Here is a 26,879-nt window from a genome sequence, read left to right as displayed (position 1 = left end):
CCCGCCTGCAAAAGCTGGAGGGGAACCCTTTGTCAAGACACAAGACAAGCCAGCAAAGGTCCCCCCACCCTCCTCAATGCTGCTGATGCCAGGCCTCTTGTTCTTTGCCCGAGGAGAGCTCAGGCTGCCATTTCTACTGAGGACCCTGGCTTGGATTAGAAATAGTGTGACCAGCAGAAGCAGGGAGGTGACAGTCCCCCTGTGCTCTGCACTGGTGAGGCCACACCTGGAGGGTTGTGTCCAGTTTTGGGCACCTCAATACAAGAGAGATCTCGAGGGGCTGGAGCGAGGGCAGAGGAGGGCAACGAGCTGGGGAAGGGCCGGGAGAATAAATCCTGTGAGGAGAGATTGAAGGAGCTGGGACTGTTCAGTGTGAGGAGGAGAAGGCTGAGGGGAGACCTCATCACTCTCTACAGCTCCCTGAAAGGACGTTGTGGAGAGGTTGGTGCTGGTCTCTTCTCACAGGGGATTAGTGACAGAACGAGAGGGAACGGCTTTAAACTGCGACAGTGGAGGTTCAGACTGGACATGAGGAAAAAATGTTTCCCAGCAAGAGTGGTCAGAGAGTGGAATAGGCTGCCCGGGGAGGGGGTGGAGTCCCCATCCCTGGAGGTGTTTAAGGGTCGTTTCAATGAGATGCTGGGGGATGTGGAGTAGGGGAGAACTTTGTAGAGTCGGGCTGAGGGTTGGACTCGATGATAAAAAAAGGTCTTTTCAAACCTGAATGATTCTCCACCCAAGAGCAGGAGGATCTCTCTGAAATAAGAGTGATAAAAAATATTGAAAGCAGCTAGTGCAAATATTCCAAAACCCTGGAGCTTCCCAAGAGAAATCTCCCCAAGACGCAGCCGCAGCCATCCCAGATGCCTTTCTCAAGGCAGGGCCTGGGAGAAGGACAAGGATTCCCCAGAGCATGGCAACAGCAGAGCCTGGAAGCAAGCGAGGGCGCAAAGTGGCCGGTGTCACCACCGCTGCTGCCAAATAGAGCCGCTGCTCAGCTCTGGCGACTGAGTCCCACGATCGCCAGGGAGAGCATCCAAAATGGCGTCTCCAGAGTTCAGCAGCGCCAGGCAGAACGGGCTGGCAATGCCGGAACTGTGGTCCCCGAGGCTCTTGGAATGGCGCGGAAGAAGTTACAGAGAGAAATTAAGCCAAATCCAAGAGCCTCAGCCAAAACGTTGGCTAGAAGGACCACGGCAAGAGCGATCGTTGACGCAGACGTGTCAACGTGGGCCTGCGCTGACGCCCGAAGGGGTGTCGCAAAACCGCCCGCCCCACAGGACGGAAGGGAGAGCTGTCCCGCTGCGGGCACCCTTCCCTCCACGGGCCTGCAGTTTTGCAGACAGCCCGTCCCTCCGGCGGGTCCGAAGGCCCCAGCCCAGAGAGGAGCACGGCGCCCAGTGCCGCGCGTACAGCTTGTCCACGGCCGGCCCCAGCAGCCCCTGTCAGAGACGAGGGCGTTAGCTGGGAGGCTCGTGGACGATGCCCTGAGGAGTTGTGTGGCCCCCGGGCAGCTCCAGCAGGCAGCAAACACAGGCCTTACTCGATTGTGGGTGCAATAAAAGAGTTTACGGCCGAGTGCTTGCTTGTGCCTGCCTTCGTCCAAGCCAGGCCGTACCGTGGCCTCCTCGAGGCCCCTCTGCCGGCCTTCCCATTCCCCTCGGGCCCCCATGGGCCTTTGGGGGCAACCGAGCTTGTACGTTTGCTTTTCGGTGCCCCCAAATCCCGCCATCTCTCTTTGCGGGCCTCCCCGGGGAGCCTGGGACGTGGCGGGTGCTCTGGGGACCTCGGGACGTGCCCTTCCTTGCAACTGCCGTGCAGGAGGCTAACGGAGCTGGCGCCTGAGTGTCTCTGTTTTGCTAGGCCGGGCACAGAAGACGGCACCTGGGAGAAGGAGCTACGGGGCTGCTGGACCCCGAGCTGCTGGACGTCCCCCTCGGGGTCAGGATCCCTCTGCTGCCCGGCTCCAGGCCTCTTTTCAGCCGGGCAAAGTCGAGGGAGAAGGTCAAGGACGTCAAAACCGGGTAGAGAATCTCTCTTTTGGTTTCTCTTCAAGGGTATAGTGGTTAGTCCGCTTTCTTTTTAAAACTACGGGCTCTAGTTTTGCTGTAAAGGGCCTCAGGCAAGCATGTAAGGGGCCTCAGGCACGCAAGCACCCAAGGCCATCATTCTTGCAACTGTGATGGGTACATCCCCGGCAGGGCAGCTAAACCTGCAGACCCCCGTGGAAACCAAAGATAATGAACCTGAGAAGCTTTCCAGACAGAGCGATGAGCCAAGACAAAACCTTCTATGAAGAAAGACTCAGTGTTCGTGGAAAGGACACTAAGGTTAGACACCTCTTCAACAGCCACTAGTGACCACCACAGAGCACCGAAACCCCCACGGAAGCCCCTCAGAGACCCTGCCCCAACTTTTAGTACGCCTGTGCAATCTATTAACATATGCGCTAGGTTCCCTGAAAAGAGGCGGCTACTCCTCAGAAATGACACGCTTTTCTTTTTGTTTTTATCGTCTAGAATGAGCGTGCCTTCGTCTTTCGTTCGGCACGTCAGGTGGAGCGATGCCCCCTGCCCCCAGCGCTGCATTACAAAGAACGCCTGCTTCTTGATGCTACATTGGTGTTAAGAGGTTTATTCCCAATTTCGGTGACAGCTGCGCTGAGTAATATGCCACAGCTCCCAGGCCTTGGGCTGCTTTCTGAGTCACGGGGCCACTGGCCATTCCTTTCTGTTCCGTACCCAGAACAGGCCTCTTAGGAGGAGCTTTGTGTAGGTTCTTCCTATGTAAGGAGGCCGAGGGAGAAGGTGAGCACAGCAGGAGCCGGCAGCCAGGCTCCTACCTGCCTTCCGCAGGAAACAGCTCGGGCAAGAGGGAGCAGAAAGGAGAAGGGGTAGAGAGCCCCTAAAAACGGAAGACGCGGTAGAAGCGAGAGCAGCAGCCGCAGCCGCAGCCGGAGGCCCAGCTCCCAGCCTGTCCTCCACAGCAGAAAGCGGCGGGACGGACGCGGCACGACCGGCGGGTGCCGGCCCGGGCCGGGCGCTGGCTCTGGCTCTGGGCCTGGGCGGGGCCGCCTGTGGCGGTCGCCCGGGCCAATCCCCGCCGTGCGCGCCAGAGCTGTGACCAATGGGAGGAGCCCGCGGCAGCGGAGCTGCGACCAATCAGAGGAGCGCGCGGCGCTGTTGCTGCGGGCTGCGTGGAGCTGCTGGGGCAGGGGGCGGGAGGAGGCGCGTGGGGCGGGGGCCAGCCGCGAGGGGACGGCGCCGGGGGGGGCCACAGGAGAAGCCCCACGGGGAGGCCCGTGGAAGGGGACAGTGTTCGGAGGCTTCTCCTCTGGATGGCCGGCAGGCAGTGGCACTGGGGGGCAAAGAGCTTGGAGCTTCTCAGCTTGAGCAAGACTCTAGCGCAAATATTCCAAAACCCTGGAGCTTCCCAAGAGAAATCTCCCCAAGACGCAGCCGCAGCCATCCCAGATGCCTTTCTCAAGGCAGGGCCTGGGAGAAGGACAAGGATTCCCCAGAGCATGGCAACAGCAGAGCCTGGAAGCAAGCGAGGGCGCAAAGTGGCCGGTGTCACCACCGCTGCTGCCAAATAGAGCCGCTGCTCAGCTCTGGCGACTGAGTCCCACGATCGCCAGGGAGAGCATCCAAAATGGCGTCTCCAGAGTTCAGCAGCGCCAGGCAGAACGGGCTGGCAATGCCGGAACTGTGGTCCCCGAGGCTCTTGGAATGGCGCGGAAGAAGTTACAGAGAGAAATTAAGCCAAATCCAAGAGCCTCAGCCAAAACGTTGGCTAGAAGGACCACGGCAAGAGCGATCGTTGACGCGGACGTGTCAATGTGGGCCTGCGCTGACGCCCGAAGGGGTGTCGCAAAACTGCCCGCCCCACAGGACGGAAGGGAGAGCTGTCCCGCTGCGGGCACCCTTCCCTCCACGGGCCTGCAGTTTTGCAGACAGCCCGTCCCTCCGGCGGGTCCGAAGGCCCCAGCCCAGAGAGGAGCACGGCGCCCAGTGCCGCGCGTACAGCTTGTCCACGGCCGGCCCCAGCAGCCCCTGTCAGAGACGAGGGCGTTAGCTGGGAGGCTCGTGGACAACGTCCTGAGGAGCTGTATAGAGGAGATGAGAGCAGAGGAAAAGATCCAAAATGCCATCTCCTGAGTTCAGCAGTGCAATGCAGAACAGACTGGGAATGCTGGAACTGTGGTCCCCGAGGCTCTTGGAATGGCGGTGAAGAAGTTAGAGGGAGGAGTGAAGCCAGAGCCAAGAGCCTCAGCCAAAACATTGGCTATAAGGACCACGGCAAGAGAGATCGTTGACACCGTATTAGAGCAGACATGTCAACGTGGGCCTGCACTGACCCTGGAACTGAAGTCTGGAAGGGGTGTCGCAAAACCGCCCGCCCCACAGGACGGAAGGGAGAGCTGTCCCGCTGCGGGCACCCTTCCCTCCACGGGCCTGCAGTTTTGCAGACAGCCCGTCCCTCCGGCGGGTCCGAAGGCCCCAGCCCAGAGAGGAGCACGGCGCCCAGTGTCGCGCGTACAGCTTGTCCACGGCCGGCCCCAGCAGCCCCTGTCAGAGACGAGGGCGTTAGCTGGGAGGCTCGTGGACGATGCCCTGAGGAGTTGTGTGGCCCCCGGGCAGCTCCAGCAGGCAGCAAACACAGGCCTTACTCGATTGTGGGTGCAATAAAAGAGTTTACGGCCGAGTGCTTGCTTGTGCCTGCCTTCGTCCAAGCCAGGCCGTACTGTGGCCTCCTCGAGGCCTCTCTGTTGACCTTCCCATTTCCCCTCGGGCCCCCATGGGCCTTTGGGGGCGACTGCTGGCCTGGGGCCACATGAAGCCTCAGTACAGCGGGGCGTGAGCGCTTGTCCAGGCAACAGCGAGCCACAACCTGGTGTCACCTTTCAGGAGAGGCTTCGGCAGCACCTGGCCAAATTCAAGGATGCCCCCAAAGCGCCGGCAGCCATCGACACTTCTCGCTTAGCACAGCGGCTGCTGCAGCCTCAGAAACCATCCTGCCCACCTGCACCCAAGAGCACGAGGATCTCCCTGAAATCAAGGCGATGCAGGAGATTGAAAGCAGCTTTGGACAAAGGCCCAACCTGCTCCCAACCTGAGCTGGGACAGGAAGGTGCCCAGCTGCCCCAGACGGTCAGCAGCGACGCCGAATCCGAGAGGAAGCCAGACGTCGCTGCAGACAGCGTGGTCAAAGCTGTGCCTGAAAACAAGCAGGAGGAGGCGCGTCAGGCGGGGGGCAGCCAGGAGGGGATGGCACCTGGGAGGCCACAGGAGAAGCCCCACAGGGAGGCCCGTGCTCGGAGGTTTCTCCTCCGGATGGCCGGCAGGCAGTGGCACTGGGGGGCAATGAGTTGGTACCAGAGAAGTTGCTGACAGTGCTTGCTGCACCTTGGAATCCTTTGTAGCTTCTGAGCTTGAACGGGAGTCTAGCTGCAAGTATTCCAAAATTCTGGAGCTTCCCAGGGAAAAATCTGCCTAACAGACAGTTGCAGCCATCGCAGAGGCCTTTCTTAGGGTTAGAGGAGCAAGGTACTCTGGCACTGACACTGGTGGTAACATGGCTAGTGGATGCAGGTTATTCACTGGTTCCCTTTACTCAGGCCTTGCCCACCACTTTTGCAATAGTGTGTGCAATTGGAGCCTAGTCCTGAGAAGAAATATGGTGCTAAACTGAAGTGAGTCCTGTGGACCCCCTAGTGGTGAGTGGTCTGGAGTGCACAGGCTGTAGGATGGGGCTGTGGGAGCATGGCTTGCTTAGCCTGGGGACAAGGTGCCTTGACAGGAGCATTTTGCAGAGCAACTTGAGGCCGTTTTCTCTTGTCCTGTCACTTGTTACTTGGGAGAAGAGACCCACCCCCTCCTTACTACAACGTCCTTTCTGATAGTTGTAGAGTGATAGTCTCCCCTCAGCCTCCTTTTGTGCAGAGTAACAACCCCAGTTCTGCCTCTCCCATCGCTCTGCCTTTGGAAAGCATCCTTCTGCTGGCTGAGGGCCCATGTAGCAGAGAGCCCTAGTGGTGAAGCACATCTCCAGGTGACTGCATTCATGGTCCCCCCCACCCAGGGCTCCAGCTCACTGTTTTTAAGCACCTCTGCTACTCCTTTACCAATTCCCACAGGGAGAGGCCTCAGCTGGGCTGACGCTGCTGAGGGGCCGCCGACGCAACGCACAGCCCCATCACCTGCAGGAGCCCATCCCACAGGGAGGTGGATGGGAGAGGACCTTAGCTCAGGGACTAGAGTTTAAATACTGTGAGGTTGGTGCTTAACAAGGGGCAACCCCCACTGCTGCTCCAGCTGCCAGGACTCATGCTGGGTGCTGTGTTTCTAGCTGGCTTCCCACCATCTTTCTTCAGCACCTACCCACCTGTGTGCACTCTGCTGCATCTGTCCCTTACACCAGCTCCTTCCATGGCGAGAAGATTCCCTGCAGGCACAGGACATAAACAAGACAGTCAGCTGCAACTCAAGCGAACGGTATCTAAACCCCTCTCTGCTGGGCAGTGCAAACGAAGTAGAGCGAGCCGAGGGGCAGGGAATCACACTGAAATGTTAAATAGCCATCAGCCCCTACCTTTGGTTGGAAAACTGTTCTGACTGAATGCTCAGGGACATTTCCTGCACTGCTCAAAGTTTCCATTAAAAGCAGTGACTTTGCAAATGCCCTCCACCTCAGGGTTTTTTTTTCCCCAGATGAGGAAACTCGGTCGCAGAACAAGAGACTTAGCGGTATGGCAAGGAGAACCATGTTTCCCACATCACTATCCAGTGCTCTGTCCTCTAAACCAAGCTTCCACCTTTGCCTTGGCCCCTCAACCCCAGCCAGCTGCTTTTGCCACAGCTTGGACTCACCAGCTCCAAAGCCTGGGCAGGCGTACAGTGCACCAGTGAACACGGGGAACACGCACCACTCTTACTTGACACGAGGGACGTTAACACAGACAAATGAGATAGGAACAGAACATTCCTACAAGACACGACTTGAATTTATGTTTATTTTATATATATATATTTATATATATATACCTTTGTATAGATTAAACTGGGTGGGATTTTATCATATACATTTTTTTGGTATAATACATGAGAAACAGGAACAGGAACATAGCAAATATAAATCAGTACATTCCTTGAATGAACTCTTTGCCACACTGAGACTGAAAAATTGCATGCAATGGGGAGACAGAGAGAAGGGAAATTGATTTTATTTATAAAAAAAAAGAAACAAAGACAATCTAGGTACAACTGTCAACAGAGGAGCAGCACTATATATGGCAAACCTGTATAAATTAAAAGTAAATTCCACTCTGACATCTACTATGCTTTAAAGTGCAGTGAAGCCTGATTTATTTACCTACAGAATACAGGAAAGATTACCCCCTCTCCCCATTCCAATCTATCCCTAAAAAACCAAAAAAACAAACAAAAAAAACCCCAATAAAATAAATCTAAAGAATATACATTATCCACAGTCCTATAGAGAAGCCTACATCTACTCAGTAGCACCAAGAATCTGATATGGGTGTAATTAAAATCAATTAAAACTCGGGAGCAATAGTAGCATCTGTTTGCTGCTTTCGCAGACCTCCTGCCCTTTATTAGTGTCTTGGAGGAGAGGCGGCTCTCCCTGTGCTGAAAGTGAAGGCGACAGCGTCCTGTCCTCTCTCCACCACCAGCCGAACTGTTTTGGCAGCAGGCTACAAACACGCACACACACACATACACAGCACAGTGAGAGCAGCTGAGGGTTACACGAAGGGGAGGGGATGGGAGCCGAGGCCCCGCGTGTGCGCGTGGGTGTCTGTACGTATGGGCGCACGTGGGTGCGTGTGTGTGGAGGGAGTGGGACTAATTACACAGAGTTGAAGGGTGTGTGAGTCCAACACACGCTGCGAGCCTCTTTGGTGACAGGGTGATGGGAAGGGGAGGGAGGGAGACAAAGGGAGTCAGCACAGTCCCCCTCGTGAGCCTCTGGTTCTGCTGTCTTCCAAGGCTTGGGGCCTGTGCGCCACAGTTCATCTGTCTCCACATGTCACCTCTCAGCAGGCCTCAGTAGCCAAAGGTCTCCTGGGAAGCATAGACCATGTAGAGGAAGCCATCCTCGTCCTTCTCCTGCTCGTAGATCTCCGAGATGGGGGTAGACACACTCACCATGCTGTGCTGGTTCACCAGCAGGAAGAAAGCCTGGGTGGGATTCAGCTGCAAGCGGCGCCTGTGGAGGCAAGGGCAGGAGCACCTGGGTCAACCCACTTGGGGCGGGCACGGTGACAGCAATTTTTACCTCCCCCCAGCAATGCTGTTCATGTGGGGCCAGGCCTGCACAGCCAGGACCTCCTCCCACACGCTCAGGACGTGGTTCTGAGGCCTCCTGAGTCAGGACTCTGCAAAGCCCCTTTCTCCACATGCTGCTGGCAAGGGCAAAGCAGAGGGACCTCTTCCATCTGAGCTGAAGGGGATTGGAGTCCCCCTCATCAGCTCATGGAGTGTCCCTATGAGGGAGGGGTCACAGTCCTTCACCAGATGCTAAGAACCTCCCCCCGCCTTGACCACCCCCAACAGCTCAAGGCTGCTGTGGTTGTCATGTCTTCATCCCCATCCTCAGCAGCTGCCTCTGCCTCATCCTCACCCCACCACGCTGTGTTCAGGGCCTGTGGGTGAGGACAAGTTCCCAGCACGCCAGTTGGGGCCACCCCACTCACCGGATTATTTTGACCAATTCACTCATGTTGACATGGTCTGGGACAAGGAACTTGGTCTTGTCCAGCACTGGCAGCTGTTTCTCCCCTTTATAGCGTTCAATGATGACCTGGGGAGGAAGTCAATGGTAGGGTTAACCACAGTTTACGGTGCCCCAAGCACTGGCCTCAAGGTCAAACACCGATCAAATTAGTACAAGTGGAAAAGTTGAGGTAAGACCCTCACAGGAGAACAAAACAAAGGACATGAGTAGTGACCATCAGGTTGGCTGCAGACAGCTCTTGAGCAGAGTTTGCCTGAGCCAGACAGTAGAGATCATCCAAGACAAGTGAACTAAAGCACCAATTGCTCTGGCTTGCTGAGAAACAGCAGGTGTTAGTGGGTTGATTTAGCTACCTCCCCCACCATGCAAGAGATGTGAAAGAGTATTTTAACATCATTTTCAGACTGACCAAAACCACAGGTTTTGATGGCTTGAGCTAAGGACTGAACTCATGGTGCACAGCAAGAGACATTTTCCTTCCCTTCTGTGCCACAACTCTGGACTGCTACCACTCAGCATCACCTGCTTGCTCAGAAAGAGCTGTGGATATACCCAAACAAGCAGTTTTTAGAAATCACTGGGAAGCCACCCAAGGCATTTCTTCAGAAAGGGGGAGTTTGGATTTCGCCAGTCCCACTCCTGATGTTAACACTCAGACACACTGACTCCAGAAAGGATCAGAAACCCATGGGCACTTCTGTGTGAGCTTCCAGGGCGCTTCAGCACAGTGCCACCACGGGGACAGCCCAACCTGTCCCCTGCAAAAGGTCTTCCTTGGGAAAGCTCTTACTACACCTACATTCTGAAACAGCTAAATAATGATTTCTGTTCAGTTTTCCTGATATTATAATTAATTAATTTCTTCTGTTAAGGAGTGTCTACTGACAGCTATAGTTGCTATTCTAAACCAGCTTGGAAATGTACTATTTGTATTCAAGGTGGTAGGCAGTTAAAATAAGTAATGATATTACTTATAAAGCTCAATATGTTCCCATTACAGTGACACTCTCTCACATCTCTCCAGTACTTAGCTGTTTCCTCAACAGAAACACTTGTATACTAATCAGTTCATCGTCTTCTCCGAGTTGAGACTGAACGTCATGTTTGATTATAAGGCAAGGAGGTCCCACAAATCATTTTCCCAGGTCTTTTTCAAAAATACACGTGAGACTGCAAATGCCTTTGGACAGAGGAGAGATGGAGCAGCATGCAGAGATCAGGACCCCCAGAAGATGGCTCTGTCGAGCCAAAGGGAACAGGCGAACCTCCACACTGATCTGGCTTTCCCTTCATCACTTGTTGACACACCAGCCTCTATCAGCAGCAGCGTAACTCCTGCGGCCTGTCTACACCAAACCCAAATCAGACACTGCGGTTGGGATTCTGCGGCATCACCAGTGAGCTGGGAATGTCTGAGGAGTTCCCCAGAGTGCAGGGCTTATCCCAAGGTCTACCAGGATGTGCCAAGCTACGTTGCGGACAGTTCCCGGATAAGGAAGGGGTGCAAGGTGCCTTGGTGAGAGCTCTGCACGTAAATGCCCTCTGAAGAGCCCATCCTGGACAAACCTTGTGCAAGGGGAACCCAGGAGCCCCAGGGCCAAGCAGCATATGAAGGCCCCCATGAATCCACCAATGTATTATCACATTGACCAGGTCTCCTCTTGATACTGAGCAAGAGTGGCAGAGAAAACAACTAGGGAAAGCCAGGTATGGCTCCTTTTGCAGGATGGGTCCTGATGAAAGAACAATTCTCTGCAACAGACTAAATCATGCATCAGGATGTCCCTTACCAACCTGCTGAGGTCCCTTCCTCCCTCCAGGAGGAGGGCAGAGGAAGGACAAAGACCAGCAGAACAACCCTACTGTATTTAATTAGGGTCTGACTTCGACTGATGAGTATTTTGGCTATAGGGAGTTAACAGTCTTAAGGGGCTGGACACTCACAACAGCCACATACAGGGATGCTGCTCTGGCCACAGGGAAACACAGATGCAACAGCAGGACCTCAAATTTTTAAGTGGTTTTCACAATGGGGCAGCTACGCAGCAACTGTTTGTGCATATACCTTTACATGCAGAGGGCCCTGTACACCTGAGCTACGCCTCGTTTCGCACTCACATCTAGCAGGAACAGAGGCACACGTCTCTAATTACCAGCCACTTCCACCCCACAAAGAAAAGCCTCTCAATTAGTCCAAGAATGGGCTGAGAAGGATGTCCTGGCTGTTTAAGCAGCAGCTGTCTCGTGCCCTGAGCAGACAGAGAGTCTGTCATGTAGAACTGCTCCAAGAGTTTCTGTTTCCAGAACATGAGCTGCTATTTGGGTAAGCCAGCTATGGGAACAGGTGGCCAATGGACAAAACATTCTTGACTAGTTCTGGAGGGAAATGCGTGATCAAATGCTAATATGACATCCCTGTGGCTACAGGGCTTGTGTACAAAGCCACCTCCCCTCCCATATCCTCTTCCAAGCTGCTGCCTCAGGCCAGGGGGTTCTTTAGTGTGGGACATCTGCTCTTTCAGGGGGAACCTACCACAGATCTCACTGCAGAAATAACACGAGCTGGGCACAGGTGGAAAGGCTCAGGGCAGAGCCTGGGGTGCCGGTCCCACTGCAGAGGGGGCTTGGGCAGCATTTTATCATGGTTTGAGCCCAGAGGGCAACTGAGCACCACACAGCTTTCCCCACAGCGCTGGGAAGGAGAAAATGAATCAAAAGGCTCAAAACTGGAGATAACGACAGCGAGGGGGAGCTCACCCATTATGGTCCCAGGCAAAAGACAGGCTCGTTAGGGGAAGAAAAAACAAGAACAGCACTTTAATTCAAAACACTAACAACAACACTTAACAGACAGAATGGGACAGTGAGAAGCATTACCGTATCTTAAAAACACCTCCCCTCACCCCTCCCTTCTTCCCAATATCTCTACCTCCTCCCCTCAGCGGCAGGGGATGGGGGGTGCGGTCAGTCTGCTGCTTCTTCCTGCAAGGGCGGGGGAAGCACTCTGCTGCATTCTTCCCCCTGCTCCACGAGGCGTCCCTCCCACAGGAGACAGTCCTCCCCAAACCTTCTCCATCATGACTCCTCCCCACAGGATACAGTCTTCTCAAGATGCTCCAGCGTGGGTCACGTCCACGTCCTGCAGCCCTCCCAGCATCAAACTACAACAGCGGGGGCTGCTTCTTCCCACAGTCCTGGGGGTCCTCCACAGGTGAATCTCTGCTCCTCTGGTGACCCCCATGGGTGGCAGGGGGGTGGCCCTGCTCTCTCACCACAGGCTCTGCTCTGGCACAACCTCGCCCTCTTCCTCCGCCTTCCCTCCACTGACCTCAGTGTTTGAATAGGTGTCCTTCTTGTAACTCATCCTCAAAGTCTCAATCCCCTCTCAGATTCCCTTTCTTAAATACATTATTGCAGAGGCATAGCCACCATCACTAATTGGCTCGGCCTTGACCACAGGCGGGTCTGACTTGCAGCCAGGGGAGCTTTCGAGAAGCTTCTCACAGGAGGCCACTGCTGTAGCCCCCTCCCCTGCTACCAAAAACCCCATCACACAAACCCAGCACACATTTATAAACTCAACCCTTGTTCTGGGGCAAGTCTGAAGAGGTAGAAAGGGATTTTGGTAGGGAATGGGGCCAGATCTGGCAGCCTGAAAGAGACAAGGCTGCCACTGCTCTATGTCCCCCCGGTCCAACAAGCAGAAAGGCTGAGAATGTATTCCCAGTAGGCACGGACACACAGATGTGTATATTTAACATCCATACCTGTATAGATGGCCAGCCACAGTGATCAACACAGACACGCAGAGCACTCACACACAGACAGCACCAACAGCCTCACCCTGTCCCTCTCCAGCTGAGCAGGGTGGAGGTCCTTTAGTGGGAATACATACAGTAACCCCCCTCAGTCCAAAGGTGCTCTGGTGTTGATCCATCTTGAGTCATGTCAGCCCTGGACACTGGGTCTGCAGCTCCCCAGAACAGCCCTCGCAGAGAAGGTTGTCCCTTCCTCCAAGTTCGTAATCTGGGTTTCTATCCACTGTTGTGCCAGGGCAGGGAATTATTTGGGTCCACCTGCCATTGCCTTTACATGCTCCTCTGTGGGTGTGCAGATGAGCTTTTTATCACATAACCTAACAGAGACCTCTGCAAGGCCCAAACACATCCTGAGCCTTCCCTATCAGCATGAGAGGTGGCTCTCCCCTAACCCACCCTCTGCAGCAGTGCAGCCCGTGACTCACTAGGCCTTGCTGAATTTAGCATTACAGTGCTTTGGGCAGTGGTTTGCTCCTGTTGCTGCCCAGCACAAGCTGTTCCCCAGTGATTTTAGACTCTTCAAGGCTCACTGCAGCTGGCTTAAAGCTCGCAGTGGCTCCTCAACAGGCCCCAGTTCAATGGGCTCCAGAAAGAGAGCACTAGGGTGACAGCAGGCATAAGCTCAGTCTGTCCTCTAACAGGACAGAAGATGACTTCTGAAGCATCTGCTGAGGATGTGGATGGAGGTCCCAGCGAGAAGGCAGGAAGCTCTCTGCTTGCTCTGACTGTCCTAGGAGGAGCCACCCTGCCTGCAAGGGGCAGCTGGAGGCTCCTTCCCAGCAGTGCCAAGCGTGAGCAGTGCCAACACTCAGGAAAAGCTGTGTGTTCCTGTGGTCAGCACTTTTTACCATGAAAGTGCAGCCAGCTTTGGGGAATGCAGACAGCAAAGGAGCTCCTGGCACGAGATGGATAGGGAAACACGAGGAGCCCCTAGTTCCTGCCTATCTCCTTATTACATGTGGCAGTGAGGTGTCCTGGGATGTGATTTCCCTTCAAACACGTGCAGACAACTCCACACCTCAGGCAGAGTCCAGGTTACCTACTGGTGGGCTCAGACAGACACACCACCCCACTCTCCCACAGTCTACCCATGTGTGTGTCGCACAGCCCCTGTCTCAGCCTCCTCTGGAAGTACCCTCATGGAAACAGGAGAGGAATGCCGTTCCCTGGGCACAAAGCCAGGCCATGCACTCTGCAAATCCTCCTGGTCCTCTGTCAAAGCAAAAGGGGACTTGCCCAAGGGCTCTGAGTGGAAACTGGAGATGCAAGAAAAGGGCAGCAGCTGCAGCACAGCTTGCTGTGATTTCTGCCAGCAGTAAGGGCCATCTTCTGCTTGATTCCCTGAGCTGGGTGCTCAAACCCCTTTGCTAATTCCAAGTCCCTCTCCAAGGAAGCCAGTCACTTGGCAAACACAGCTCCTGCCTTCCACAGAAGTCCAAGACCTTCCTACAGCCAATTTGCCTGCACTGCACTGCTCAGACCCACAGCCACCCCCCACACCACGCTCCATGTCGCAGTACAAGGCTTTGCTCCCAGCCCTAGCACTGACAGCTACGTACAGTGACTTGCAGGAACTTTGCTATGTAAAAGAGAAGAGACAGCATCAAACTTGGTGTCAAAGCCTCATCAGGACCAGGCCTTTAGAGGTATCACTGACACAAACACAGCTGGACCCCCCCCAAGGCCTTCAACACCCTTCTCTCCCCATGATTCTTTTTACTGCTCCAGCAGAACTTGCAGCTAAACATATCCTCCCCTGTCATGCCAGTCAGCCCAGGAAAGCAAAAGTGCTGAGCGTTCAGCTGAGTCCCTCACCCTCTCACAGTGCTGGCACTCAGGACACTATCAAGGACAATAAGGCACTGAACAAAGAGGTCACTGGAGCAGGTGTGGGAGGGCTCGGGTCTCTGCCATGGCTAAACCACCACACACACACAACTCCCTGGACAACCACCCCAGTGGCCAGGTCCTGATGGCACAGGGCATGTGGTGTCTGACCCTAACACAAAGAACACTCCAGCCGTGGAAGCTCTCCCACCACGTTTCAGTAATGCTGGTAAAATCCTGCATGTGGATGCCAAGCTCTGGCTCCTTCTGTTCATTTCCCAGGCAACATGCATTTGTGTACAGGCACTTCATATATGCATGTGTGTACATCTTATGTACAACTTATTTCTAGCCTGTCCTTATTGATAGAGCCTTAAAGAATTGTAATTAGTTCTGCAACAACTCTGGAGAAATGCAGAGCCATGAAAACCATGTTAAGAGCAGTGATCAATAAATGTGTAGATGACATGGCATACTGGTATTCAGTGTGCTGTAAGGGGCAAGCCCTGCTCTGCTGAGCTGACAACACGTGGACACCACAATGGTGGTGGAAGAGAAGGAAGAGAAAGAATTCTTTTTGGTAGGAGATGCTGTGCTAAAATCAAAAGAAAGCGAGGCAGCAATGGACTAGTATGTGCCAAGAGCAGTTTGAGACATTAAACCTTGAAGGCTAAATACCAAGACTGTATGCAATTTTAAGACAAGGCTGATGTCCATCCAACACTGACAGTGAGCTGAACTAGGAACACATCCCATTTTTTGGTCAAACGTGCTATGGCATTGCAAATACTACCTCGAGCAAGCCCCAAGTATGCTATTTCTCTAAGTTCTCCATCTTCTCAGGAAGAGAAGCAAATACTCAGCTAGGATATCAAAAGCACAGTCACAGCTAAAGATCAAGACAGCATTTTAGGTCTGACATGGGCAGGAAGGACTGGAGGCAATTCATGGAGTCTCACCTACGCGTGTCAACAACAAGCACTGGGAAAGCACAGAACGGGTGTGACTGCTTGGCTGTGGTATGAATTATCCTAACAGAGTCTCTTTGCTTTCAATACAGTGAAGATCATCTCACACATCTTCCTCTGGGCAGATGCAGAGAAATCCCTACCAGATTATCCAGGAAAAGTCAGGTAGCTACTGCAATCAACCAAAAAGAAAAAAAAAAAAGGCCATTTCAGTTTTCTCCTGCTGTACTTGCTTGGAACTAGATTAGCAGATTTGAGATCAAATCAGTTCCTTGCCTCTAGGGCAGGTATGAAGCTTAAGACTGTATTTTGCACTGCTGAGAATGTAGTCTACTACTGAGCAGCTGGCACGCACAAGGCACTGGTGGCCTATGGAGAGTGTCCTGTGTTGATTCTGGGGAGCAAAGTTTTGTAACCTCTGTGGCTGGCTGGTGGAGGCTATCCAGCAGCACAGAGGGGTCATGAGAACAAAGTCTAATGCAGAACAGCAAGAATGATAACTTACCGGGATTTTGTTTGGATGCTGCTCTCGGATCTGCTGTACTTCTTTACAACGATCCGCTGGAAAGAAGGAAGTAAAGAAACAAAGTTAGGAACATCTGGCTGTGCTGGTTCAGGCAAAAACGAGGTAACCACCCTGCAAGCCACAAACTGACAAAGAGGGACATTGCAAAAGAAATGCAAATTCTGTTCATCAGGCCTTTTCTGAACATTTTGCAGCAGTGAGATGGTCAGCCAGATGTCAGCTTCAGTGATGTCATGGCTTCCTACCACCCCAATCATCCCACAAAGCGGGGACATGCTACCCTGCCCAGTAAAACTGGGCAACAGACATGGAAACCAAATTACTTGAATGAGGTGGTAAGGCTTAAAAAACTGTACTTCTGAATCTACCTTAAGCAAATGCAGCTCATGACCATCAGTGCCAGGCAGCAGCACAGCTTAAAGGTCTCCGTTCTGGAAGTTCAGGCTCTTTGTGTCTCCTGGCTGTTTCCCCAGAGGAGAAGATTCTCCAACTGGGGCTGGGTTTTAGCCATTTCCTTCTGACTGTTGCACACTTCCAAGCCCTACCTGGCACAGTGCCTCAGTCCAAGAGAGAGACACGCCTTGCCAAGGAGGACTCCTTCACTATCTTAGATCTACACGGGAGCTACAACAGCTACCGGCCTGACAGAAAGTATTTCTACACCTGTCGTGGAAACAGGAAGAAAAACTTAAGCAAGGAGATGACCCAGGTACTAAAAGATTTTTTCTGCGATTCTTCTCACACTTTCTAAACCATTTTCCTCTACAGTTCATGTTTACTGACACACACAACAGGCAGCACATAAAAGCCTCTACGGTCTTCGAGCTTACAGGAGAATTTCAATGTCCTCTCACTGCTTTACCAGAGGGTCCTCCACTTTCCACACTTCAAAACAGCAGAAAGAGGGGAAGAAGCCATACGAGGGCCTGGTACGGCTCTGTGCGTGCTCTTCCTGGGACACTACAGACCTACGCTCCTCCCTGCATTACCATTACCCTGGGAAGTGCTTCACAGCCTACAACGGCCCATCCGAAGCGCCCAGGGGAAGCAGTTCCATGTAGGTAAGCCAGTGGGTAAAGGCCAACGACTAAGGATTGCCTAGAAACACAAGATCTGGGTATCGCAGGATCTGTCATGGGATCATCCTGACACACACACAGTCACCAGTGCAGCACCCCCTCCAAGCCCGAGTCCCCTCCCCTGCTTCACACAGCCCCAGTTTGGCACGACCCGGCAGGATCATGCAGGGCAGGATAAGTGATGTGTTGGAGTGTGTTTTCTCTTCACAAATGCTGAGCATTTTTCATCTAACCACTCAATAAAACCTTATTGCTTATAAATTGAATTTGGCTAGACACTACTTTGGGAAGAGACTGGAGTTTCTTTAGAGGCTGCAAGACTACAAAATCATCAGATCACGGGAGCTTTTCAGCACCATTTCTGTCTCCTCCAAGAGGAAGTTATCCCTCTGCTAGGAACTGCTAGACCTTTTTCTGTAGGACACCATGGACTAGCAAGACAGAGCAAGATTATTTGGATTTAATGGAAAATTTGGGCATGTATTTGGGGTTTTATGACTAAAGATATAGTTCCTTATGCTTCCTTTTCACCCTATCCAATGCCCCAGGGCATTCAGAGTTATCCTTGTGATACAGACAATTTTCCCCTGAGGTCCAAATCAGCAAGGAATTACGCAGAAATCAGCACTGCATGTGACACTGGCACAGCAACGCCTCTTCAGGAATGCTGAAGGACACAGTGACAAGAAGGACCCAGGACGCAAGCAGCCAACACACAGCACCCAACCTGAGCAGCCAGCCAGAAGCGCGTGTCCCCCTCCTGCAGAGCTCCGCTCCCACGTGTTCATCGTGTACCAGCTTCAGCAGGACAGAACATCCGAAAGGCTGGAGATCCAGAGCACGAATGGACAACACTTACCAGCATAAGTACTTTAGGCAGCTTGACTGCAGTCAACTCAGCCTTGCTGGGTATTAACAGAGCCTGCACAAAGCTGTGTCCCCATGGCTGGATAGTTTTTCCAGCTTCAGTATCCACCCTACCCTGCACCTCTCTCCATACTATCAGAGGGCCATGTGGATGAACTTCCCAGCTGTTATGCATTTCCCTGTAAGGTCACAGCACTGTTTGCACAGGAAGCCCCAACAGTGCAGGTAATTATGAGAAGGGTTTGAGAAGCAATTTGCCAAGCCTTTGCACGTTATCACAGCTTGTAATGGAGATAATCTCAGAGCATCCAACTAGTCTAGGCTGCATGTGCCAAAGGGCAGCAACATGCCTGATACCCCTTCTTGCTGCCTGGAAGCATCATCAAATCCAGCACAAGGCTGGCAGCCATCACACCTCCGCTTCCTCCGAGGAGCTAAAGGTGCCCCCCTGCCCATCACACTGAAATAGAAGCCACACAGAGAATAAAATGGTGCATCATCTATCCAGCCTCACATCAGTGTCTCAGGATCCCACCTCTGAGTCCTTTGTCCCCCAAGGGGTACAGACTTGCAGGTGCCTCTGACAGAGGGAGGCCAGGCTGCTGCTGCAGCATGTTTCTCCCATGTCTTGCTGACTCCACACTCAGCAGCAATTAAGGGCACGAGCCACCAGCGATAAAGTTCTCAACTAGCCTCAAATCTGATGTCCTGCAGCAGCAGCTCTCCTGCCTCACTCCAAGACCTGCTGCGTGCCCAGGACCTGGGTCCCTCTGGTCAGATGGGCCCAGGGCTTTTGCAGCCCTTCTGATCTCAGAGGACCCTGTGGGAGGTGGCTGATTTGCAGGTTACCACAATGCAATGACAGTAGGTGCTGCTCTGCTCCAGGGGCTGCCGGATCCCTTCAGCAGGTACGTGTGACTGCAACTACACGCACTGCACTTCTTCCTCTGCCCAGGAGATGCCCATTTCAGCAACTTCATTCAGGAAGGCAGCTGGAAACAGGCCCACCTAAGCTGTTCAGGTGCTCGAAGATACAGGCAGAAATTTCCAGGACATCTGAAGCTCTGCAAAGGAGCACATTCAGTCCCATCCTAGCCTTGGGGATCCAATCAAGTAGGCTGGGGAATCGGGAGAAGCTATCCTGCATCAAACCCTGCAAAAGGGTAATTGCTGTGCACACAATAGTTCAGGCACTAGAGATCTCCCGTCAGAAACAGGTGATGGTCACCCACACCCTCCTTAACCTGCAGTGGGAGCTAGAGGTTGACCCTGTGTCTCATGAAAGCATCTTCAACATCACACAGCAAGGAATGGCTATGAATACCACCTTTAACTGAATATCTATGTAGTCTAATCTAAGTCACAGGAATAAAGAGAACACCATTAAAGGGCACTTTGGAGAGACACCAGTGGAGATGCCAGCCCAGCCCCAAGCTCACGGCACGTACAGCGCTGCAGACAGGTACGCTCCCTCCACCCTTTCACTGGCAGCGGTTGCACACGCACACTTCACACCTGACAGGTCTGATTTTACAAGCCTTGTTCTTCTCCTGCAGCTCTCCCAAATTACAGCTGTGCTAATTGAGGTTAAGACTTTCCCCTTTTCTCTAGCACCTGGCTATAGTTAATCCTTAGCCTATATGTAAAGCAAACCAGAACTGTTTACACAACCCAGTCCCTATCTACGTTTTTTTCTCTGGCCCCTCCTCGCTGCAAGGAGAAGCAAAACACCACACCTAATTTCAGCAGCTCAGGGACTTCAAGCAAGAGGACATGAATTACAGTCAGCTGCTGTCCTGAAGGAGCTGAGCTAAGATTAATGAACTGCACACAGAGGGAAGAGCATCATCTCTACTCCCTGGTGTGGGCACCACACATCTGCCATGAGGGAAGCGGGGCTTCTCCCCAGTGCCAGGGTGTGAGAGCTCAAGATGGCAGCAAGATAAAAACCACACTTTTTACTGGTTATTCCTAGCAAAATTTCACTGTTAGGGCCTTATGAAAGACAGGAGTATTTTTGTAGCATTGCATATGCCAGGAAAATTGCCTATTTCTCCTCAAACTGCTGTTTCAACTGTTAAGTACCAACAGCAAAGCTCGCAAATTGCCCAAAACACTAGAATCTCAGCTGTTTTCTTGACTGAGGTCCTTCCCAAGCTGTTCTCCCAAAGATCTGGGCACACAATGTATCCCATAGCAATGCAGGATGAGATCGTTATGACAGTTAAGAAGAACAGCAGAAAATTTTAAGCCAGATTTTCTGAGCATTAATCTTTTTTATCAGCAGTGCCCAGGAACCCTGGCTATGGGAGACAGATCTCTCCTGTGCTGGGCACCATGCAGATACTGGATGCAAGGACAGCCCTGGATGCAAAAAAGCTTAATCAGACAAAAGATACAGATGATGGAACAGAAGGAAAACATATGGCAAGTTCTCCAACAGTGCAGTTGCGTAAGGGACAGCATTTTTCAGGAGACACTAGACAAACACTGGTCAGGCACTGGTGCTGCCCTAGGGCAGCAGATGGACTCTACAACCAGCCCTGCTGCTTGTGACCAACAGGAATGCTGTTAAGAAAACACCATTAAGAAAAAACACCACCTGGAAATATCATCAACATGCTACCAGGTCAACAGCTCCTGAGCTGAGCAAGAGCTACGTGTGGAAAGCAAAGTAGAGAGTAGAAATTCATCCATGAGCTACTGCCTCTCCCTGTGGTCCCAGGGCTCCGGGGGCAGATGCCCACGGCACAAAGGGAGCGTGCAGACATCCCTGCCACTCGCAGCAGGCTGCCAGCCCTGTGGCTTTCTCACTGCCATCCACAGCTGCCAGCTGGTCTGGGGGTCAATCTGCCCTGAACCTGAAGCAGACACAAAAAGGAACATGTTTCTTCAAGAAAATGCTGTGGGCAGTCCCAGGGCAGAGGGTTGCTAGAACACGGTCCTTTCTCCAAGAGATTTTCTTCAAGGAGAGGAAGAATTGGATGGTTTGAAATCAGGGTATGTCTGGAATGAGCTGGCAACTGCTGAAGACACAGGCAAGTTATGCAGGTCATTCCAGATGAACATCAATAAATATTTTTGTAATGTCACACCACCCTAAGGCCAGACACCTCTAACCACCAGGAAATTCATCCCCGTGTATGTGTCATGGCTCACACAACAGTGACCTGACCTGGCCTTGCCCAATGCTGGGGAGCTTGTTCTCAGGCCAGTGGCACCACAGGAGGAGCAAGAGGAGACTCCCACATCCAGGAAAGGAGGGCAGAGCTTGCAAAGCCAGCCCTGCCCTGGGAAAGCTGTCCCCACTACTAAGAAAGGGTGCTTGTCCCAGGTTATGCACTGGTTGTATTTTACTACTTCTGTCTGCAAAGCTGGGGTGCTCCAGACAGAACGAACGACTCAGGACCACAACTACACTGTTTTGAACTTAATGTCTGATAGAAAGTGCATCTCTGCAACACAGCATAGGTAGAGGCTGATGTTCCACTGTCACAGGAAGGTGTTACCAACAAGGATGCGGAGCAACTGATGATCTGTCTGCATGACTATCCATTTCCTTGGTACAGCTTCACTACAAGATGTGTAATGTCTGCGAGGATTTCTGAATGCCTGTGATTGCAGAAGGATCTCAGCAGTCTTGTTCATCTGCATAAATTCCCAACCTTCCTGGTTCCAGAGCAGAGCTTGAAAATGGATTTTAAAAGACAAACAGGAACCACCTCCATTTTTTTTAGCAGTTTCAAAATTTAACTTGAGTATGATTTTGATCCTGGCTCCAGGAATGAGTATTTCTATCTGGCAAATCCACGATAAGGGCTCAGCTCGTGACCAAGCAGAGCCACACAACAACTGTGAAGTCTGAACTCATGTCAGAACACTTGTTCTCTGGTTGCACAGTACCGTGTCACCCCTGCCACGAGCCATGCAGGATGAGCTTAAAACAGGGCTTCTAACTCACTACACCTCCTGAGCACGGGGGGCAAACAGGCAATACCTTCTGTGCCGTGTCTGGATGGTGTCTGCAGTATTTACATCAGAGTTCCAGGTAACAAACTGGGTCTTTCACTCAGTGTTTCATCACAGTTTCACTAGCCTTGTCAAAAGAACAGCAAGTTCCCTCCGCATGAGCCAGGAGGAGGCCGTCCTCTGCCAGGGCTTCCCTCTAGCTTCTGTTTGACCTTTTCTGCCGTCTTGTCAACCTTAAAAATTATAAACCTCCAAGACAGCAGGAATGCACTCAAATTTCTCAGAACTTCTCAGGACACTTCAAACTGCTCAAAGAACTGGCCCTCCTGCCAGAACTGTATTTTAATACAGAACCCCACACATGTGTATGCACAAAGAGACTTTGCACAGCCCGGGTCATTGCTATTTGTGCACAAACATGCCTGGACATGCACGGGTTTGCAGGGCCTATTTGGGGAGATGTGCCAGACACAAAAATCCTGAATTTATTCCTTCATTTTCTCTTGCAGCCTATTTCCAAACTGCCTTCTGAAGACAAAAGGCAGCAAACAACTGCATGACAGCAGAGCCAGAGGCGTTTACACGCTGCAGGTCGACCGCAGAGCATCACACAAGCACAGACCTCCTGAGTGACCTTCCTGGCCGTGATCCCCACTGGGACTGACCAAGGAAAGAACACAGAAGCCAAGGGAGATGACTTGTCTGTGGCCCGTGGCTACTCGATGACAGAAGCAGCAAGAGTCTACCAGTCTTACAGCTCCCACATTCATCAGTCTCCACCCTTCTGGCTCAAGGGGATATCTGAAGTTTTTGTAGTGAATAGAGTATTAAGCAATGAACAAAGGACATACAGGTTTTATTATTCCTGGCTGCCAGTCAGGACCTTTTGTTATATAAAAGAATAATAATAAAAAAAAATCAGTATTTGTTGTCTACATGTCTGGCTGGCATTTGCTCTGGATGTTTGTTCAGTTCTTCTTGTACCAATATTTTCTTCAATGCTGATAATTAACCCCTCATCAAATCACGTCACAGAATGCCCTCAGTAATTAATACAACTAGACACAGGCAGCTAAGCATCAACTTGCACCAGCAGCCTCATTTCAAGGAATCCCAGCTCTTAAAGCACAACTGCTAGAGCACAATTACCCCAAGCACAGAGTATGAGGACAAGCTGACTCACTAACCAACCTCAGATCAAGATCAAGACACTTTTCCAAGCCACCACCAAGCAAAACCGTTATGACAAGCACAGGATGGTGCATGAGACTTGTACAAGCACGGCTGGCTTACACTAGATGAGTCCCCAGAGAAGGCAAAGTTCAGTTTTCCCCAGAGCCAAAAGGAGAGGGAATTCAGCTCGACACGCTGCCTTTATCTACTGCTGCCTCTCCTCTAAAGAGAAGTGGCTTCCCAGCACTACAAGCAGATCTCCCAGAGGACTGAACGTGGGATGGGAATACTCAGTCCTGAGGGGCTGAGGTCAAACCTCTGTGTTTGTCACCTAACCAGGGGCTCCAGCTGACCAACAGGACACATGAGTATGTCTCTTACTGGGAAGTGCCTCCGTTCCGGCAGGATGCTGGGGCACAAGGCCAGCTTACTTTCAGTTGCCCGACTGGTCTAGGTTTAAGGTCCACGTCCATAACCACACTGGTTATGCACTGCATTGAAAACAAAGCTCGAAGCCTGCTGGCAGCTATGCAAGAGCAGAGCAACCAATTCAAAACAACCACTTCAAGAACAGTGGGAGGTGTGAGCACTACCCAATGCTCTGAAGGACTCTGCTCTTTATGGGAAGTGCAAGGGTGTCGTCAGGCTGCCGCACGCTCTCGCTACAGCCAGGACACCCTGTTCCTTTGACACAGACCACAGCTTTGTTCTGGGAATTGTTTTGGACTCCTACGATGGATCTGACTACACAGAAGACAGCCGCCTCGGTGTCTACAGCTGGGTTCAGCACATGAAAGCAGAGGGTTACTGTCAGATTTTACCCCCATGCACCCAGACCAACGATGCTCTGCTGCAGACGTGCCAAGGACTGGACCAGGTCACAGAGCATCACCCTCTCACCACTAATAACACACCAGATCATGGGAGAAGTTAGCGCTCGGTGCCCTCGACACACCGTGGCTCAAACCCCTGGCATCTCCCACCCAGTCCCTCTTTCAGTTCCTCAACAATGATAAATAGAAATCCAGGAATTTTATTCAGGATAGACCCAAGACAAAGCAAATGAACAAGCAAAAGAAATTCATGAAAAAACAATCTCAAAAATACAAGAAGGGAAAAAACATGCATTGAGGAAAGCAGAATCTTCAGCAAGGGGTGGCAGACCAAGACCTAAGCAAGTCACTTGCTGTGAAACTGGAGCCTGGGTGCCTTTCGTAAACAGTCATATTCCTGACTCTGCCTTTTCTCTGTTTTTTTGGAACCGTTCCACTTCTATAAAGTTTTGAAGCCTTAAAAAATAAGCCATTCTGGGGGTACAGTGTCACTGGCAATGTTTTCCATCAGCCCTCTCCAACTGCATTGTAAACAATCACTTCCTGCTCCTGTTGTGTAATGATTCAAATACAAAAACAAGCTGTATTTACTTTCTCCAACCCAGCAATTCCAGCCCTGACCCAACGCAACTGTGTGGGCTGCCAGGCCTCCTCCTCCCTCCCCTCCTCCTGGCTGAGCTCTGCAGACCAGTCAGCTGAGAGAGCAAAAGGGCAGAGGAAAGTACACAGAAACAAGGAGCACTTGCAGTTGCCGGCACCAAAATCCCTCACCCCCCTCCTTCCATCCTGGGCTATTTTAATCCTGCTTTCTTTCAACTACTCTGAGCCTCGGATTTTGTTTTCCTTCTGGCTCATACAAAGTCTGAGCAATCTGCAAAGGCAAACCAGACTCCTTCTGACCATAATAAGCTGATTCTCACCAGTTTTAACAGTAGGTAGTTACTAAGGATTTGATTTAGGACTTTACTGCTTTTAAGGCGTAGCTTAGGAGAACACAGCAGGGTCCCAGGGAAGTATCCCAGGGCACCCAGACTTCATTTTATTCTCATTTGTGCATGTTCACTTGGCTCGGTCGCTGCGGCAGGACAAGGCTGGGTGAGCATTCAAGGCCGGAAGGGTCGTGCCAATAAATTACCAAACAGCTTCCAAGAGAGCAGCGAGGGGTTGGATCAGCAGTTCAGTAGGAAAAAGCTCCAATTTTAAAACTCGTGTAAGAAACACACCTTCACCTGCGTTTGGACAGTATCTGACACAAAATGAGGCCTTGTTTGGCATGAATACACTGATTACAGCATTATTCAGGCAGTAAAGCTCAACCAATTCCACCCTCGGGATGTAACCCACCAGAAACATGCACCTCTCCCAGTGCCAGCTGGCAAAGGTCAAGGGAAACAGCAGTTGATGTTTCATCTGATTTCACTATCAGGTCTGGCAATCAAATCTGGTACCTTCTACGGTAACCTCCTTGTCATCTGAGTTTTCCCACCATGTACATTTAACAAAGGGACGGGTACGATGGGAGCATTAACTCTTCTGGGTCTCAGGACCAATTAGAGAGGGTGTATCAGATTCTTGGAACAGCAACTACTCGAATGCTAATGAGATGGGGAGCATGGAAGGTAATTTTTGAAGAGGTCGTTGTGCTCTGACAGTCAAAAGATTCGAAGAATGAAAGAATATTTACCTCTTGACTACTACGCTCGCCCTGTAGATTTCAGAGCCCCTGGCAGCCGTCACCCCACCCCAGTCACCCCAGTTGCTCGGATGGACACGCAAGACGGACCCAGGAGGGCGATGGCTCGGCACACGCTGCCCGCGGGTTTCTTGCGCTCAACTACTGCCCTTCCAGCTGTGCTCGCTCGGGCAGGTTCGTTATTCCATGCTTTATAGAAAATGGAGGCTTACGGAGCACGCGTCTCCCCATGGAGGGATAACGCCCGAAGCTGACATAAAGAGCAGATATAAATGTAAAGCTGACATACGTAAAGCACATATATAAATACTCTGGCCACGAGTGACGCTATTCAGCTCCGGAGGCGCAGGACTCCCGCACACACGCGGGGGGGCTCCGAACGCCTCCCGGCCGCTTGGGCGCGACCCGTCCTCCGGCTCCAGCTCCCGCCGCCTCCGGCGCAACCCCGGGGCTGCTGCCCCCGCCGCACGGCCAGAGACCCCGGGGCGGGCCCCGGTGCGGGGTGGGCGCCCCGCCGCGCTGCCGGCCGGGATGACATCACCGCGCGGCGGCTGCGGCACCGCCGCCCCCCGGCCCCCGCCTCCCTTCCCGCGGCTTCGCACGGCGGAGCCCGACGGCGGCCGAGCCTCCGGGGCGCCCCGCGGAGGGTGGGGGGCGTCGCCCCGAAGGTCAGCACGGCGGGGAGGCTGCGGGACCCCCCCGCCCCGCCCCGCCCCGGCTGACCCCCGCCCGGCTCACCGAAGGTGCGGCGCTGCTTGAAGGGCCGGTCCGAGGGCATGGCGGCCGGGCGGGGGGCGGCGGGCCGGGCCGGGCCGGGGCGCGGGTGCCGGCGGGCGGCTCCGTCTGGCGGCGCGGCCTGCGCTGGGGCTGCGGCGGAGCGGGCCGGTGACGTCACCGCGGCACGCCCGAGGGGGCGGGGCTAGGCGGCCCGCCCCCCCCCCCCCGAGCTCCGCCCCCCCCCGCCCCGCCGGCGGAACCGGGAGCGGAAAGCGACCGAGGAGGGACCCGGGGTCTCGGCGCCTCCTGTCCCGGCCGGGCGGCCACGAGCAGCCCCGGCGGTGCTGACACCCGAGCGGGACGGTGCGGGGAAGGCACTAAGGCAGGCGGCGGAGGAGCACACGGAGCGCACAGGGCGTGAGGCGGCCGAGCAGGAGCAGCCGCCGGCGGGGACGGTCCCGGGGGCTCGAAGGACCGAGGCGGCCACGGCTCCGCCGCCGCTTCGGGAGGTCTCGGCTCGGGCGCTTTGCTCCCGCCAGCAAAGCCCGGGGATCCCGGGCGGGACAGCCCAGACCGTGCGTGTGTCGGAGCTGCTGCCGCCGCCAGACACGGACGCATCCAGCCCCCCGGGAGCGGCAGGTGTCCGCGGGTG

General features: G+C 53.1%; 1 protein-coding gene across 1 annotated transcript; it reads right to left on the bottom strand.

Annotated features, from left to right (window-relative positions):
• Positions 1 to 6,985: 6,985 nt before the first annotated feature.
• Positions 6,986 to 26,394, bottom strand: MAP1LC3A (microtubule associated protein 1 light chain 3 alpha). Its single transcript, XM_074888026.1, has 4 exons — positions 26,249 to 26,394; positions 15,876 to 15,931; positions 8,717 to 8,823; positions 6,986 to 8,229 (listed from the first exon to the last, which is right to left on the bottom strand). Exons 1-4 carry the CDS (start codon positions 26,286 to 26,288, stop codon positions 8,067 to 8,069), a joined length of 366 nt encoding a protein of 121 aa, XP_074744127.1. The 5' UTR covers positions 26,289 to 26,394; the 3' UTR covers positions 6,986 to 8,066.
• Between the last annotated feature and the right edge of the window lie 485 nt (positions 26,395 to 26,879).

This window comes from Strix uralensis, chromosome 18, assembly GCF_047716275.1.
Source record: "Strix uralensis isolate ZFMK-TIS-50842 chromosome 18, bStrUra1, whole genome shotgun sequence".
In the NCBI taxonomy this organism is placed as follows: Eukaryota; Metazoa; Chordata; class Aves; order Strigiformes; family Strigidae; genus Strix; species Strix uralensis.
This window is presented reverse-complemented; position numbering and strand designations above follow the sequence as displayed.